At 41.8% G+C, this 15,007-nt stretch overlaps 1 protein-coding gene across 3 annotated transcripts in view; it reads left to right on the top strand.

The window, feature by feature from the left end:
* The first annotated feature begins 696 nt into the window (after positions 1-696).
* Positions 697-15,007, top strand: part of ITGB8 (integrin subunit beta 8) — a 70,830-nt gene continuing 56,519 nt past the window's right edge. Inside the window, exon 1 of one of the 3 annotated variants that reach the window (XM_019650654.1) lies at positions 697-1,501. In XM_019650654.1, the coding sequence (XP_019506199.1) occupies positions 1,375-1,501 (127 nt within the window). In that variant the 5' untranslated portion in view covers positions 697-1,374. The remainder of the gene's footprint in view (positions 1,502-15,007) is intronic. The other 2 variants (XM_019650656.1, XM_019650655.1) reach the window with 2 other exon arrangements.

Below are 15,007 nucleotides of genomic sequence, written 5' to 3'. Positions count from 1 at the left end.
GCTGCCACTCGTGCTAATCTCTACACCCGCTAGGAGAGCGTTGGGGTGCAGGAATTCGGCGGGGGGGAAAGGGAACAGGGCGTGCGATTCCTGTTGCGGGGCTACGCCTTAGGAGTTCTTGTGAACGACAGGAATCGCAACTATCAGAGCCAAGGGGGAGAAAAAAAGCTGGAGTGAGCAAAACAAAGAGCGAGTGTGGGCCGCGGTGACTTCATGCCTCACCAATGTCCCGCCCACGCTGCTCCGAGCAATGGCTGTTGATGCGAGCCACCCCCTCCTCGCCCGCTAGCGGCCGGGGCAAGGCGCTCAGTAGCGTGGGGCGGTTTCCTAGCAACTCCCGGGCCGATATGCTCGGAGCTATCCGCACATCGGGAGCCCACCTCCCCCGGGGGCCAGGACAGGACCACTCCTCCCCGCCCCCCACCAGCCTCGCCTCCCTCGCATCCTCGCAGGGTGCACCCCAGAGCGCGCCAGCAGCCCGGGCTCTGGACGGTCGGACGCCTGAGCCGCAAACTGGGGCCAAAAGAACGAGGGCACGAAGCTCCCGCCCCACGAGACCAGGCTCCTGCACCCCCGCGGAACCTCCCCTCCTGCGCTCGCCCCGGTGCGCTCCAAGCAGGGACCTGGCTAAGCAGGGAGCTGCGATGCCTAGCTCTGTGTCCGCCGGCGCCGGAGGGAGCTTCTAGGGTGCTCACGGAGCCGCCTCCCCCGGCTGCTGGCACCCGGAGCTTCCTTCCTCGCCAGCCAGGACGCTGCTGCTTTGACTTTGCCCGCTGTTCAGCTAACGAGGCTGCAAAGCTGCAACTAAGTGGAGTTGGCCTCCCTGCCCACCTGTGGAAGAAACACGCTGATTGATGCACCATCGACTTTTTTTTTTACCCTTCAGCCTCGCCGGCGTCCCCTCCCACAGATGCAACATCACCCAGTGAATGTACCATTAGACTGGTTTTTCCCCCTAGCTTCGGGCTTTGTTTGGGTTTGATTGTGTTTGGCTCTTCGCTAAGCTGATTTATGCAGCAGAATTCCCATCGGCTGGGGAGAAACAAAAGCTCTTTTCTTTGTCCCAGAGCGGGCTGGGGAGCCGTCGCTCGCGTCGCCGCCCCAGGCCATTGGCCGTCGGAGGAGGTGCTTCTCGCGGAGATTTTGGGACCCGCTGTGCCGAGTTTGGAGGGCCGCGGGGGCCCTGAGATGCCGAGCGGTGTCCGAGCCAGCGTACTTGCACCGCTTGCTCCGAGCCGCGGGGTCCGCCTGCCGGGGCTCCTGGAAACGTCCTAGCGACACTTGGTCCGCGGGCCCCCGAGGTGCGCCCGGGAGGCACGAGCGCGCATCCGGAGAGCAGCCAGTTGGCGGGCGCTGCGCCCGCTGCTTTGCATTATGTGCCGCTCGGCCCTGGCTTTTTTTACTGCCGTATTTGTCTGTCTGCAAAACTGCCGGCCAGGTCCTGCCCCATTCCTTCGGGCGGCCTGGGTATTTTCAGTTGTTCTTGGACTGAGCCAAAGTGGTAAGTTTTGTTGTTGTTTTACTCCCCTCTTTTGTTTCCTTCTCTTCCCCAAAGGTCTTGGGATGTCACAAAGAGCATCCTGGCCAGGTAAGTGGCCTGGTGTCAGCCTCCCTCCATGTGCCCTGAGAACTTCGGAGGGCGGTGTGTGGCAGCGTCCTCCATCATGTGGCCTGAGGGCAGCCAGGTGTCAAGCATTTTCCGCCAGGAGTGACAGCAATAACTAATTACACAAGGAGATACTGTGTGTTGCTCCCTGGTGTTGGGGGAAGCCATAATAGAATGGAAGTTAAGAAGGGTGGGCGCTCATAATTGCAGAGGCCAGCTTAGGGGGTCTGCTTCATCTTTGAAAGCACCTTCCTTGAAGGCATCGCATCCTTAAAGATGCTCCTCATCTTTCTAGCCTGTAGGTCTAACCACTGGCTTGCATTTGATTCAAGGCTGAACATAAGTTGGTGTAGTGGGAGTGAGTCTTCTGTTTTTGATTTGATGAAAGAAAAGGATGGTAGCTTACAAGTTTCTTCTATTACAGTGCTCAGCCTGAATGAATTAAAGTGCAAAACTGTTTTGGATCTTTTGAATTGTATGTCAATATAAGATAGCATTGCTGGATTGTTAGCAAACAGTAAAACATATAGTAAGTAATAACCATCAATTTAGGATGCGTTCTTCTTGGTTTCTATATATAAGCCAAGCACTTATTTTTGCCAATGCAATGATTATTGCCATATATTTTTTTAATGTACTTTATCTGTGTTTGGCTATCCAAGCCCTTAAATTCTGTTAGAGCCTTTCGCTGACCTCTTCTGTTGAAGGAGAACTATACTTGTTTTGTAGACTAAAATTTTCTCCTATGCTTTGAATTGATGTGCCAAGTTTCTGCCTGCAGCTAATTAAAATGGTCAAATCATAATTTTATAAATAAGGGTTTATAATGGAAACAACCGGCTAGCTTCACTTACTTGTTGCATGTATAGTTGTTTAATATTTGTTTCAAAAGGAGATTTACCTAACAGTTATGTGAAATGACAACAATTAGAGTAAATTTTTATCTTGTGGTTATTTTTTTACTTATATGTTGATTTCAAAATAAGTGAAACTTAAGGCAAAGGAAAAAATAACATTCATTATCATGTATCTCTTAAGTGGAACATGCATTGTTGCAGCAGATTTTCCACTGAGCATAATTCCATCCTGTGTTAATAAGTAACAAAGTATTTTTTTTAGATTTAGTAAACACATATACACATAATAGTAAAATGACCAAAACTGTCAACAGAGTATATTTTATCCCCAATATATAGGCAAAGGAAAAGTCCTACTTGCCTCTAGAATTTACTAATAATAGTAATAATTTTTAGATATTCATTGTGCTTGTAAAGATTAGTCAAGTTCTCGTGTTATAGCATTGTATTTCCATCCGGTGACTATAACTGGTTTGAAGCAAGTATTATGAATGGACTCACTTGCACCTGCAGTTGGGAAAAGGGAATGCTTATCTGAAATCAGAACAAGGCATCCTTTTCCCAGTCTCTGTCAATATACAAAGGTTTCTGATGTATACTGGTTTGCACTGCAGTTAAAACATGCAAAAAATTTAAATTATAGCCATCAACTGAGAAAATTAGAGATCAGCATAAACTGTTGTACTTTTGTGATATAGCTACAAGTCTCAAATTATGTGTCTTCACAGTGCAAATTAGACGCTTAAAGCAGAATAGAAATTTAGGTATCAGTTACAAAGGAAATCTTGTTCCCTTGCTCAGTAGTTTACACCAAGGAAATGTTGAGGGCAATAAAGCCATACAAAAGAAACCATAAACTGCATAAACAACAACATAACATTGGGTTTAATTTTTGAAGTAGAATTTAGGTTCCAAATACATAGTGAGCAAGAGGGATGTTGTAATAAAATCTGAATTTTTTTAACAGATATTTTTATCAAATATTTTTTGATCTAGAAAAAAGTTATTGGAGTTCATTATTCAACTTTCCCTAGTAGTAATTACCAACAATTAAAGCAGTAACACTAAAAACTGGTTAATGAGTAACTGGAAAACACTAAAGAATACCTAGTGGTTAATATTTAAAGAGTTAATGCAGCAACACTGTTGTTTCTACATTTGCTAGTTTTGAAAGGCTAAAATATTTTAACTAAGCTGTTATACAGCAATATATAAGAGTGGCAAATTCCAAAATTCCTATTTCTTTAAAAACATGGCAACTATTATTGCAATGAAATTTCACCTTCTGTGCACAAACTATTTTTAAATAACAACCAACTGGATTAGCATTGTTTTTTAACTGTAGTATTATTTTACCTCAGAATGCATTCCATAGCATAAGTGTTCTCAGATTTCTTTATAATTACCTAAAGTAAGAGGATAGTTACGAGAACCAAGCCTTCCTTTTTAAAAATCCAGTCTTACAAATTATTTGCACAATAAGCTTCCAAATCAATTCTATCTTAAAGGAACTGAGACACATTCTGATTAAAAAAAAGAAAAAGTTTGTGCTGTATATGAAAGATTTGGAAAATGCCAGAAAAATTCCTGTACTCCCAAATAGTCACCTGTTACCAAATTATCTGAAATTTCACCACTTAATGGATTTCTTTGAAATAACCATGGCATTGATGCTATGTTTCTTGTAATTTTTAACTTTACATAATGGAAATTTTCAAATACATACAAAAGCAGAGAGAAAGGTTTAAGGAATCACCATCTAACCATCACCCAGCGTCATCAACCATCAACGCAAGGCCAGCTTTTTCATCTCTCTCCCCACCCAGTTCATCTCTTTCTCTCAACTGGATTATTTTGAAGCAAATCTCTCATATCATTTTATCTTAAATATTTCATAAATTAAAATAATACTGGAGGAGAAACGCAGTCATTAATCCCACTGCATGAATTTTTTAGCTGAACTTTAGGGCCACAAGAATGTTCAGTATCTTTGATGGGAAGAATGCGGAAATAAGCGGGGGGAGCAAAGACAGTTTCAACCACTTACTTTTCAATGGTTCTATTATGGCTCCATTAAAAATATTTTTTCTTAAAAATATGCATATGTAACAGTTTTTTGGTATGCATGTATATGAAGGGGAAAAAAATAACATGGATAAATCTATTTCCCGAAACAAAAGTATACCTTGTTTGAGTTTGTTGGAAGGACTGTTACCTCTCCTGTCTCCTGAATCACTAGTTTTTCTCCTTTGGACTGGGTTGCTTACAGCATTTGCATCTCCATACATGCTGTAATATCTCTCTTCCATTTCTCATTTTTCTTTATAGCCAAAATCCTTGAAAGACTTTCCATACTGCTGTCTCCAGTTCTCCTCACCTGCTCTTTGAATGCATGGCCGTCAGGCTTTCTCTGTCACCTCTGCAGTTGCACTGCTCTGTTAGCATCACAGTGACTTCCCTATTGCCAAACCTGATGGCCCATTCAGTCTTCACCCTGCTTCACCCATTATGTCAGCAAGTTGGCACTGTTGACCACACCCTCCTTCAAAACACTTCTTTCCTTGGCTCCTGGACCCACATTCTCTTGGTTGAAGCTGTTTCTCCCTCTCTGATATCAGTTCTTCCTCATGCTCCGAACTCTGAAAGAAGTGGTTTAGGACTTACTCCTCGGACTTTCTTTTCTGGCTATATACTAAATCCTCAGGCCGACTGATCCAGTCTTGGGTGTTAAGTACCATTTCTATGCTGACAACTCCAGTCCTGACTCCTCAGCTGATCTCCAAAGGGTATAACAAACTGCCTATTCAACATCTCACTGTATGTCTAAAAGCAAAATTAACCCTAACATATTCAAAACCAAACTTCCAGTTTTCTCTCTCAAGCTTGCTCCTTTCATACTCTTCCTCACCTGAGTAAGTGGTAAGTTAGCCTTCCGGTAGTTCAGGGAAACACTGGCGGCATCCATGATCTCTCTGTTTCTCTCATCCTCACTAGAATTTGAACTTGAAGAAATACAGTTGTCTTTAAAAGTGGGTTCTACACTGTAGAAGCTTTAACCCTGTAAGATACCTGCTTCTGCCACCTCAGTCCACCTCAGACAGCAGTCTCTTGACCTTATAGGCAAATCTTTAGCAAAGATCAAAATAGAGACTTAGTAATTTTTAATCTATTTTTTACAAATTTGTTTTGCTTTCAAAATCTCTGTGATAATTATTTTCATTATTGATAATTAAGTATGAAAAGTAATCCTGATCCTTTATCTCAATATGTATTTTAAAACTGATTTCTACTTAGGCTATACAAACTGAAATTTGCAGTCATTTTTAACCAAACACTAAGAAAGGTAATAAAAAGACAAACTATTCTAATCCATTTAATTAACTGTTACTCATTCAGATTTTCTTAAAGCACCTACAGCCTTGTGTCAGGCATGGTTCTGGGCTCTACAGTTAAAAAGAAAAACAATAGTTAATATTTGTGAAGTATTTGCTATATGCCAGACACCCTGCTGGACATATGGTATGAAAATAAATCCTTTAATGCCCACAACCCTCTGAGGTGCATACCCTCTCATTCCCATTTTATAGGTAAGTAAATCAAAGAGACGTTGAATAACTTCTTCAAGATCTCTTAGCTCATAAGTAATGGAACCAGAATTCAGCCCCGTGTGGGTTTGACACTGCACTGTCAATCACAATTACAGACTATCTTCCAGGGTAGGAGTCGTTGTTGTTCTCCCCCCCACACACCCCCCACACCCACCACCCAGTCACAGAATCCATGGGGCATGTCTATCCAGTCTTCAAACCACTCCTAGGTCATCTCCAGAATTCTCTGCCCAAACAGCCCTGAACAACTTTCAGAGCCATGTTGTGGGATGACTGTGCCACCCACATGCCAAACCTTAGGGGAGGGGCAGAAAACGGCTTGGACACGTGGGCTGGAGTGTCCATGCAGGTAAGTGATAGGCTACTTGCAAGGCAGAATAAAGCTAGAAGTGAGAGAAAAGAGGGGCAGGTCAAGGGCAGGAGGGGCGACCCTTTACGCACTGCCAAGTTCCCAACCAGAAACCTAGAGTGTGAAACTCTAAATTCAGACCTAGCCAGCCTTCTAGAACATTATAAATGTATACTTATCAAATTAGGAAACGAGAATTTATTTTACTTAATAATTTCTTAGCCTGGTATCTAACAGTTAAATATTTTGTCTTGTTATGTCCACCATTTGTACCCTTGCTTTTGGCTCTGAAAAAGTTAGGGACAGACTTACATATTAATTTAAATATTATTGGGGGTGGGAAACAGTGACAGCACCAGAGCTCACTGCATACAAAGAACTGCCTCATATCAAGGTGCTTTTATATGTCAGGAACTAAACATCTTTTGGTAAACTCTAAGATGTGCACAGATTACACTGAATTCTATTTTCTTGCAAATGGTGTTATAGTGAGAGTCTAGTACAGAAATATTTAAATTTAGTTTTATTTTTTATTTCTCCTTATTAACTTAAAACAAGTCACAGAAAATAACATTGTACTGACATGAATTAGCCAAATTTGATTTAATTATTTGGCTGATATATATTTAACATCTATAAGTGAATGAATATGTAGAAAAAAACACTGCCATATTGCCTTCATGGACTAAAAGGACTTTTCAATTTAAAAACCAATCTTAATGTGATCTCCTTTCTGTTTTCACGGTAAATTAATATAATTTGCATATCAAAGAAAAATGTAATGAAAGTCAAAATGGTTTCCACAGGGATTTCATAATTTAATTAAAACAGTCCTACCTATCAATTTTTGCTAGAAAATACTAATCTTAAACATATATTACAATTATCTTTCCTGAGTTATTTAGAAAGTTTCCCAACCAAAATAAGTTTGGGAATAAGAATAAGATCATTAAATAAAAATTACAATGTTAAATTAAGTAGTCTTATTGGATATATACTCTTAAGATGATTTTAAAAGATGATTTCATTTTGAGTGCTATTATTCAAAGTACTAAAAGTTCATATTTTAACAGCATACAAAGTATCAGAGAGTGGCCTTTCACGCAGACCTTATCAATGAGCCAACTGTCATACTTTAGTGATTTTAGAGATGTGGTGTCTCTTTCCCAGGTATTTTCGTTGTTTGGTTTTATTTTGCTTTGTTTTAATCAACAGATACTGCTACATTTGTCAAAGACAGAGTCTGTTGCTATTCCAGATCAGTACTGGTGCACTTTGATTATTCTAGAGAGTTGCCTCCCAAAAAATCAGCCTCCAGGTAGCACAGAGTAAGGAACCAGCATAGCTGCCAAAGGCTAGTTCAAGCCCAAGTCCACGGGCATAACCGAGTTTGGAAGTGGAGGGAAAGGCTAGTAATGAAGACAGGAGGATGAAGATGAGAAATATGTCAGCTCCAAAGAAATGTGCCAAATATGTCTTATTAAGTATGTGAGGTGTGCAGTGGCTTTTGGCCAGAGATGTTTTGATGTTTGGCATGGTTTTGGACCTAACTTTCTTTTAGAACAAAACAAGTTGCTATTTCAAGATACACGTATGCTGATGGTAAAATGCAGCCACAGTTGAGGTACTGTTGTTCCACGCGTACATGGGCTATCAGGGTCCTTGGAATTGAACCACATTTTCCCAGGTACAGGAATTTTTCCTAATTTCAGTGAGGGCCATTATTTAGTATAATTCCCTAGTACTACCTTTTACAGATACTAGGGTAGGGAGAGGGGCTGGGTGGGAAGCTTCATCCTTATGGAATGAGATATTACCACTATGCTTCAAATGAGCTTTAGAATATTATGAGGTCCAACGAAGAAAATAATTAAAAGAAAAATTCAAAATTCTGCAAGATCAGGTTAACAGGAAGTTCCTTAAGGAGTGCCAAGCTAGGGAATGTCTTTTGTAATTGCCTAGGAGGCCAGGCCGGCTATGCGGAATGTTTAAAGGTATTCATTAACTGCAGTAGAACAAAAAATGCAGGAAAGTTTGGGGTGTGCAGAAAATGCTGTAGAACTGGTTGTTCCAGTTGGGAACAAAGAACTCATTGTAGCAGGACTCTATTACTGGCAGGAAAATGGCCTCGCGGGTTTTTTCTTAGTACAAGGCATACCTCCCAAGGTATTGCTCTATTGTCTCTGTGTGCATTTGGTTTGGATTTTATGGTGAACTGAAGACACGTAGGCCATAATTTACAAGAGAAAACCCTCTACAAATGATACATGGGGTGCAAGTTCCAAGAGAATTTATCTGGAAGACAGACGGTAACACTGAAAAAGACGCTCAAGGAGAGAGTCAGTTTCAGGCATCTTGAATTCTGGTAAAAAGGACCCTTTGGATGAGTGTTTCAACCACACAGACCCATAGAAGCAGAGCACTAAGGTGAGGGCCAGTGTAATATAATCACAGCGTCTGACCTCTGAGGTTGGAAATGGAAATATGAGGGCTAAATTAGCACCGTCCTTAATACCAAGGCTGTGGCATGTTTGATGCCTCTTAAGGAATCGCGCACCACGTGATGCTTGGTGGCATCTGCTGGGACTAAAATAAGGTGGGGGAAGAGGCGGGCTTCCTGAGCAGGCACCTGTGCCCTGCTGAAGGCAGCACAGCGGCTGGAGAAGAAGGCCCAGCGCCTCTCTGGGTGCACGTGGTGCTGATCTTCATGTCCAAGGCTGACCCTTGGCTGCCTGAAGGTCAGCACAGCATCGATGCCCGAGGTCACTGTTCTCTGAGAAAAAGCTTGCAGACGAGATTATGTGGGGATAGACTTGTTGGGGGTAGAAACTGATTTATGGGCATTATGAAAATTCAGATATCAGAGCTTTTGGGACAAACTGTGCCTCCCAGAAATGTGTTTGAATTTGAAGGTGAAAAAAATATATATTATTGCAACTTCCTTGAGGTTTTTGCCGGGTCCTTTTATCGCATGACTGCCTCTCTATTGGGTCTGGCTCCCAAATATATGCCGTGTGTCAGAAATCACACAGTACTGTTAGGTGGCTACTGAGAGTCAGCCCATGCAGCTGCGTCACTAAAAGCTGGGAACACAGCCGCAGCCCATCCAGAGAAATGAAATCGTCCCCAACATCCAGTAGTCCAGGTCGAACCTTTGATACCTGAGTCCCCGTTTTGTACTCAGCTTCCCCTTGACCTCAGATTTCTTTTGACTTCCAACACTTAATTACCATTTTCAGGTTCACCCTCTCCACTTCTGCTAAAGACGCCCAGGCTTCCTTTTTAAATATACCATCAAGTATGACTCTATTTGACTGGGTAAACAGGAGCCCCTCCCTCGCCATGACTGAGGCTACTGAGCGCCTTTCTACCCTGGCAGACCCCTGTTACAGACCCACTAAGAATGCAGAGATGGGTCAGAGGGTGAGTAGAAAGTGCTGGACAGGGAGGTGTGGACGCTCCTTACTTCCCAGCTGGGTTTGTTTTTCTCTACAGAAGGTGCTAGACATATAGAACCTTCCAGCTCAGTATCCATTGCGTTTATTTTGTCTGTGATCTGTCTTCTCCCATTAGAATATGGTATCTGAGCCAAGTCCCTAAACCTGGAGGGAAATATGAATAGGATAGCCTCTGCCTCAATGATATAACATTTTAAAGGAAGAGACTGGCACTTAAACATATTATAATCTAATAGATTCTGTAACTTAAACAAAAATCCAATAAGTACTAATCATTTAACAACTATTTTTTTCACCAATGACTTGTGTGGAAAGCACAAGGTATGTAAAAGACATTAGAAAACAAAAGAACAAAAAAACTTGTCCCCGTGAATTTTATAGCTTGGGGGAGGAGAAACAAAATATAAAAGTAAACATGATGATAAGTAATTATATTGTAGGTTAGGAAGTGATAAATGCTATGGGAAGTATTGGAGAAGGATTGGGGGCATAGGCAGTAGTTGTCATCTTAAATGGTTTCAAGGGGATTGACCTCATTAAGAAACGGGATATTTGAGCAACATTTTGAAGGCAGTGACAGCTAGCTGTGTGGATATTTGGAGAAGGGACAGAGAAAAGTTAGGTATCAAAGGATGTAAGAGATGTGAAATAGATGGGAGGACTGGAGGTGGCAGATTATTGGTGTCTGGGTCCTAGAAGGGAGTTAGATTGGAAGACATGAGGTGGTCAGAGAGGGTGACATGGGGTGTAGTTACTGGTAATTATAAAGTCTAAAGCTATGACCATGGAAGCAAGTAGCTGAATCCCAGTGGAGAACAACATAATTGGAGAAGAGAACAAGGAAATGTGGCATCCAGGTATTGCAAAAATAATCTGCTTTTGTACTAAAATTGCCAAGAACTGAAAGAGGAGTCCTGTTGGGGAGTGTGATAATAAACAAGGAGTCAAAATTCTCTAGAAGTGAGAAGGCATCAATCACCCTGAGGTCAGTAAATGCCTGCTGTCATTCGGGTTCGGTGTGATATAACCTGAGTTCAGAGTGTGAAGGCTGGGACGGGGCTGGGGGTGGGGGCGGGGAGAATGCTCTGGAAGTGGCAGTACGAGCTGAGAGGGTAGCTGTGTGCCTCCAGGCCCAGCATCGTGATGCTGTGGGAGAAGCATCAGCCAGCGTTCACGAGGTCAGCAAGGGCAGCTCCATCCTCGGGGGAGACCCAGGTTTCGTCAGAGCAAGAAGGAACGGGAAAATGAATAGAATGGTATACACCGTTATACACAGGGAATTCTGGAAATGGACTGTGAATGTTGGACAGCACAAGGAGAGGGACTGCAGAGCGGGAAAGGCGAGGGTGCGTGGAGCCTCCCGGGGATGAGAGCGTGTCGGGGAGATGAGAGGCATCTGCAGGTCAGACTCCTTGAACGGACTGACGTAAGTGCAGGCAAGTGAGATCAGCCTGTGTCCTCCGGGAAGACAGAGGTAGTGAGTCTGGGAGCGGTGAGGGGAGGTGGAGGGTCTGCGGCTCGCTCCTGATTGTTCTGGGAGGCCTGACCTGAGAATTGTACCTGAAAGTGGCACAAACCATGTTTTGGAAGTGAAAGGGTTTAACGAAGACTTCCCAAATTACTTAACGTTATCTCCTCGCTGGGGATTTGCTTCTTGCTAAATATATTTCCATATGTGTAATACGGAAATTATATACACACTTGCAACACATACAACTAACTAAACACAACCCAAATAACTAAATAACAAACATACAAATAACTAATTCAATGCAGAGTATAAGGATCACATTGCAAATTTTATAAGGATTCAAAAGTGGAGAGATCAGCTACATCTGAAGAGAAAAGGAAGGAATTGATGGCAGAAATGTGTGAGATAAGTGTCTAAATTAAACACTGAAGGACTGGAAGAACTGTAACAAAGGGCAATGCCCAGCATGACTGTTCAAGAAAGGGGAGACATGCAAATTGGTCAGGACATAGTGCATCAGGGGAGAAGTAGAAAGAGAGTGTTGAGTCAGGTGTAGGTAGATTTGTTTGAACTTTACTGCTCAGGTGGCAGGAATTAAATCAGCAAAGCTTTTTATTTGATTGTTTGGTTGGGTAGTAATGTGATACATTAAGGACAATGTATCAGGAAGTGAACCTGGCAATAATGTATATAAAGAATCTTAGTGGTAGATGCCCAAGGAAAAAGACTGTGAGAAAGTTGTGACAATAAAGCAAATGATAAATAATGAATCTAAACTAGGGTTGAAGTCCACTAAGGGTGAGATGAATGCTAAAGGTACATAGGTAAAAGCAAAGACATCTTGGTGACTAACAGGTGGGATTATGGTAGAGAGAGGAGTCAAGGTTGACCACAAAGACTTAAAGCAGAATAACCAGGAAAATAATGTAATTAACAGAAATAAGTCAGTCAAGTCAAGAAGAGCTACTGGTGGAAAGGAAGATGATTTTTACTCAAGACTTGCAGATGTTGAAGTTCCAACAAGAATCTAAGTGGGATGTCCAACAGATAGTTGAAAACTCAAGACAGAATCTTGGGTGAGAGTCTGGAACAGCAGATACTATTTGGTGATCATGTGCAAGGAGGTGAGACTTAGAGTCACGTTAGTTCATAAAGTGATCAAGGTGTAGTTTAGACAGATGTAAAAATAGCCGAAGATGTAAAAAGGCAATTAGTTGTGAGAATGGAAGAAGTGATAGCATGCCTGCTCACTATTAAAAGATGGAGGATATTTAAACACTGCCAGGTGCTAGTCGCTAAATAAAATTAGGAAATTATTGTTTGCCTTTCAATGAGCAAGTCACCACACAGATAGAGGGAATGATCTTGGCAAAGAGGGCTTTTCCCCCTCCAAAAAGAGAAGACAATTTTGAGTTAAAAAAGGTAATTTAGCTATTCTAGGTCATATAAAGGTAAATTTGGGCTCACATCTTAAGTATGAATGAGGACTTGGTAGAAGTGTTTGGGGATTTGAAGAGAAAGCATCAGAATAGTGAATGTGAGAAACAATGATGGAGAGAGTCAACAAGAGATGAATAAAAGCAGGACCAGGGCTAGGTGACCTAAAAAAGGAATTTGAAAGAGACCCATCCTTTCTACACCACAATAGTGCCCCATAAAGGCAGCTTCAGATGCTAAGATTTAAGCTGTTCCTTAGGATGCATCACTCCATTTGTGTCTGACCTACTTCTGTTTATTTTCGACTTCATGTTTAGAATGACTGGCTCGGGAGCCTGCCTTCTGTCCCATCCTGTGGCTCCTTCTGAATTTCTTACTCATTCTGTTCTCTTTGGTCTTTGGGCCCAACAACTTCTTCGTGGTTTCACAATCCAGTGGCCCCTTTAGCTCATGAGAATTCCCTGCCACAGTCCCTGGCCCCAGGGATTCCCAATGACTCTGTCCAAGGTGGAGGTGGGTGATGTGGGGGTGATCTGAGTGATTACATGATATCCAGTAAGGTGGAAGGAAAACCATCAACAAGGTGATGAATACCTTGTAAAATTTAGAAAAGTGTCTAGTGATGATAAAGAAGATGGGGAGGGGCATATTAAATAATAAGAGCTGTGAACTTTGAAAGAAAAGAGGTCAATACTGTTGGAAGGTGGGGAGTGGGACAGAACTCCCTATAAGCGGCCAGTGAGAGTGAAGAGATTAGAGTGTTGGTTGCAGATTTACCCAAAGAATGATGAACTCTGATAAAGCTCAATTTTGATGAAGGAAGAATAGTAGCTGGACCATTCTGGAAAATATGAAGCATATGGAACAAGAATTTCATAGTATAATATGGACTGTACATTAGTTCAAGTCATAATATCAATATAAAATGTCCTAATTAACCAACTCTATGATGATTTGTAAAAGAATATCCTTGCTCATAGGAACAAGAAGACTATGTGATAAAATGCTGGTAATTTATACATATGTACATATGTATGTATAAAGAAGTACCTAGTCAGATTCCAAACAATGAAATTAAACTAGGCGATTATTAACTGAAATAGTTTAAGGTAATTATAGAAGATTCAATTTCTGTCCCATAAGATAGTCAGATGAAAGTCTTTTGATTGTAATACAGAATTTCCCTTGCCTGAACCCAAAAGTAAAATTTACAATGCTAATTTAAATCAGATGTATTGATATAACTTACATCTATTTAAAGTGTCAATCGATGGATTTGACAGCTGTGTAGACCTTGAAACTGCCACTTGAATCCGCATACAGAACACTCCCATCCACAAAGAGCTCTGCGTTGTGCCCCTTTGCTGACAACATTAAAACATGAGATGGTGAATGATTCTGCATTACTGGGCAACTGGTATACCTAACAGATAGGCTTTGGGTGGCCTTTAAAATAAATCTTTCATGTTACAATACATTACATCTTAAAATAGTCCCACAAATTAACAGAATTATACATGCTATCAAGCAAAGGTCCTCCACCCATCATGTCATTTTAACTCATACTCCAGTTTTCAAAGTGTTTTGACAGCTCAGTGGATGAATACAGCACATAGAGAGGAGAAGCATTTTCCCTACCTCATCAGCAAGGAAGCAAAAGCTCAGCAAAGTGGAATTATGAAGCCAAGGTCAGAGGATAGGCAGAGAACAGAACAAACTGCCTGCCTCCCTAGTCCAGATTTGGCTCCCAGGGCAGAACTGGAAATTCACAAATGAAAACAGCAACGACAAAAACCATTTCAAGTGCTCCTGCCTAATTAGCATGCAACCTAGAGCCATTCCCTGCCAAGAGGCTGGGGAAACAGTTGTAAAAGAGAAGCAATCCCCCACAGTGAGACAGTGCCAACCAGTGTGATTCAGGCACTTGGTGCAATGTTCAGGCTGGGGCTTTGCTGTCTGGTGTTCAAACTCAGAGTTTCCTTGTACATAAGAATTGAACACATTTCGAAAAGGGCACTGAAGTATTTAGGGAGGTCTTGGGCACTGAAGATAGAAAATAATCCTATGGGGGAAAATCTAACATTGTCATCTGTAAAGTGGGACTGATGATGGGACAGTAATGACATACTACTTATATGAAAGAATCATCTTGACCTACATGGGAATTATTATTGAGTCATCACTTAAGGACAAATAATAGCACAATTAGTGAGGGTTTGAA

This window comes from Hipposideros armiger, unplaced genomic scaffold, assembly GCF_001890085.2.
Source record: "Hipposideros armiger isolate ML-2016 unplaced genomic scaffold, ASM189008v1 scaffold_143, whole genome shotgun sequence".
Classification (NCBI taxonomy): domain Eukaryota; kingdom Metazoa; phylum Chordata; class Mammalia; order Chiroptera; family Hipposideridae; genus Hipposideros; species Hipposideros armiger.
The sequence above is the reverse complement of the archived record's forward strand: the minus strand, read 5'-3'. Positions and strand labels throughout refer to the sequence as shown.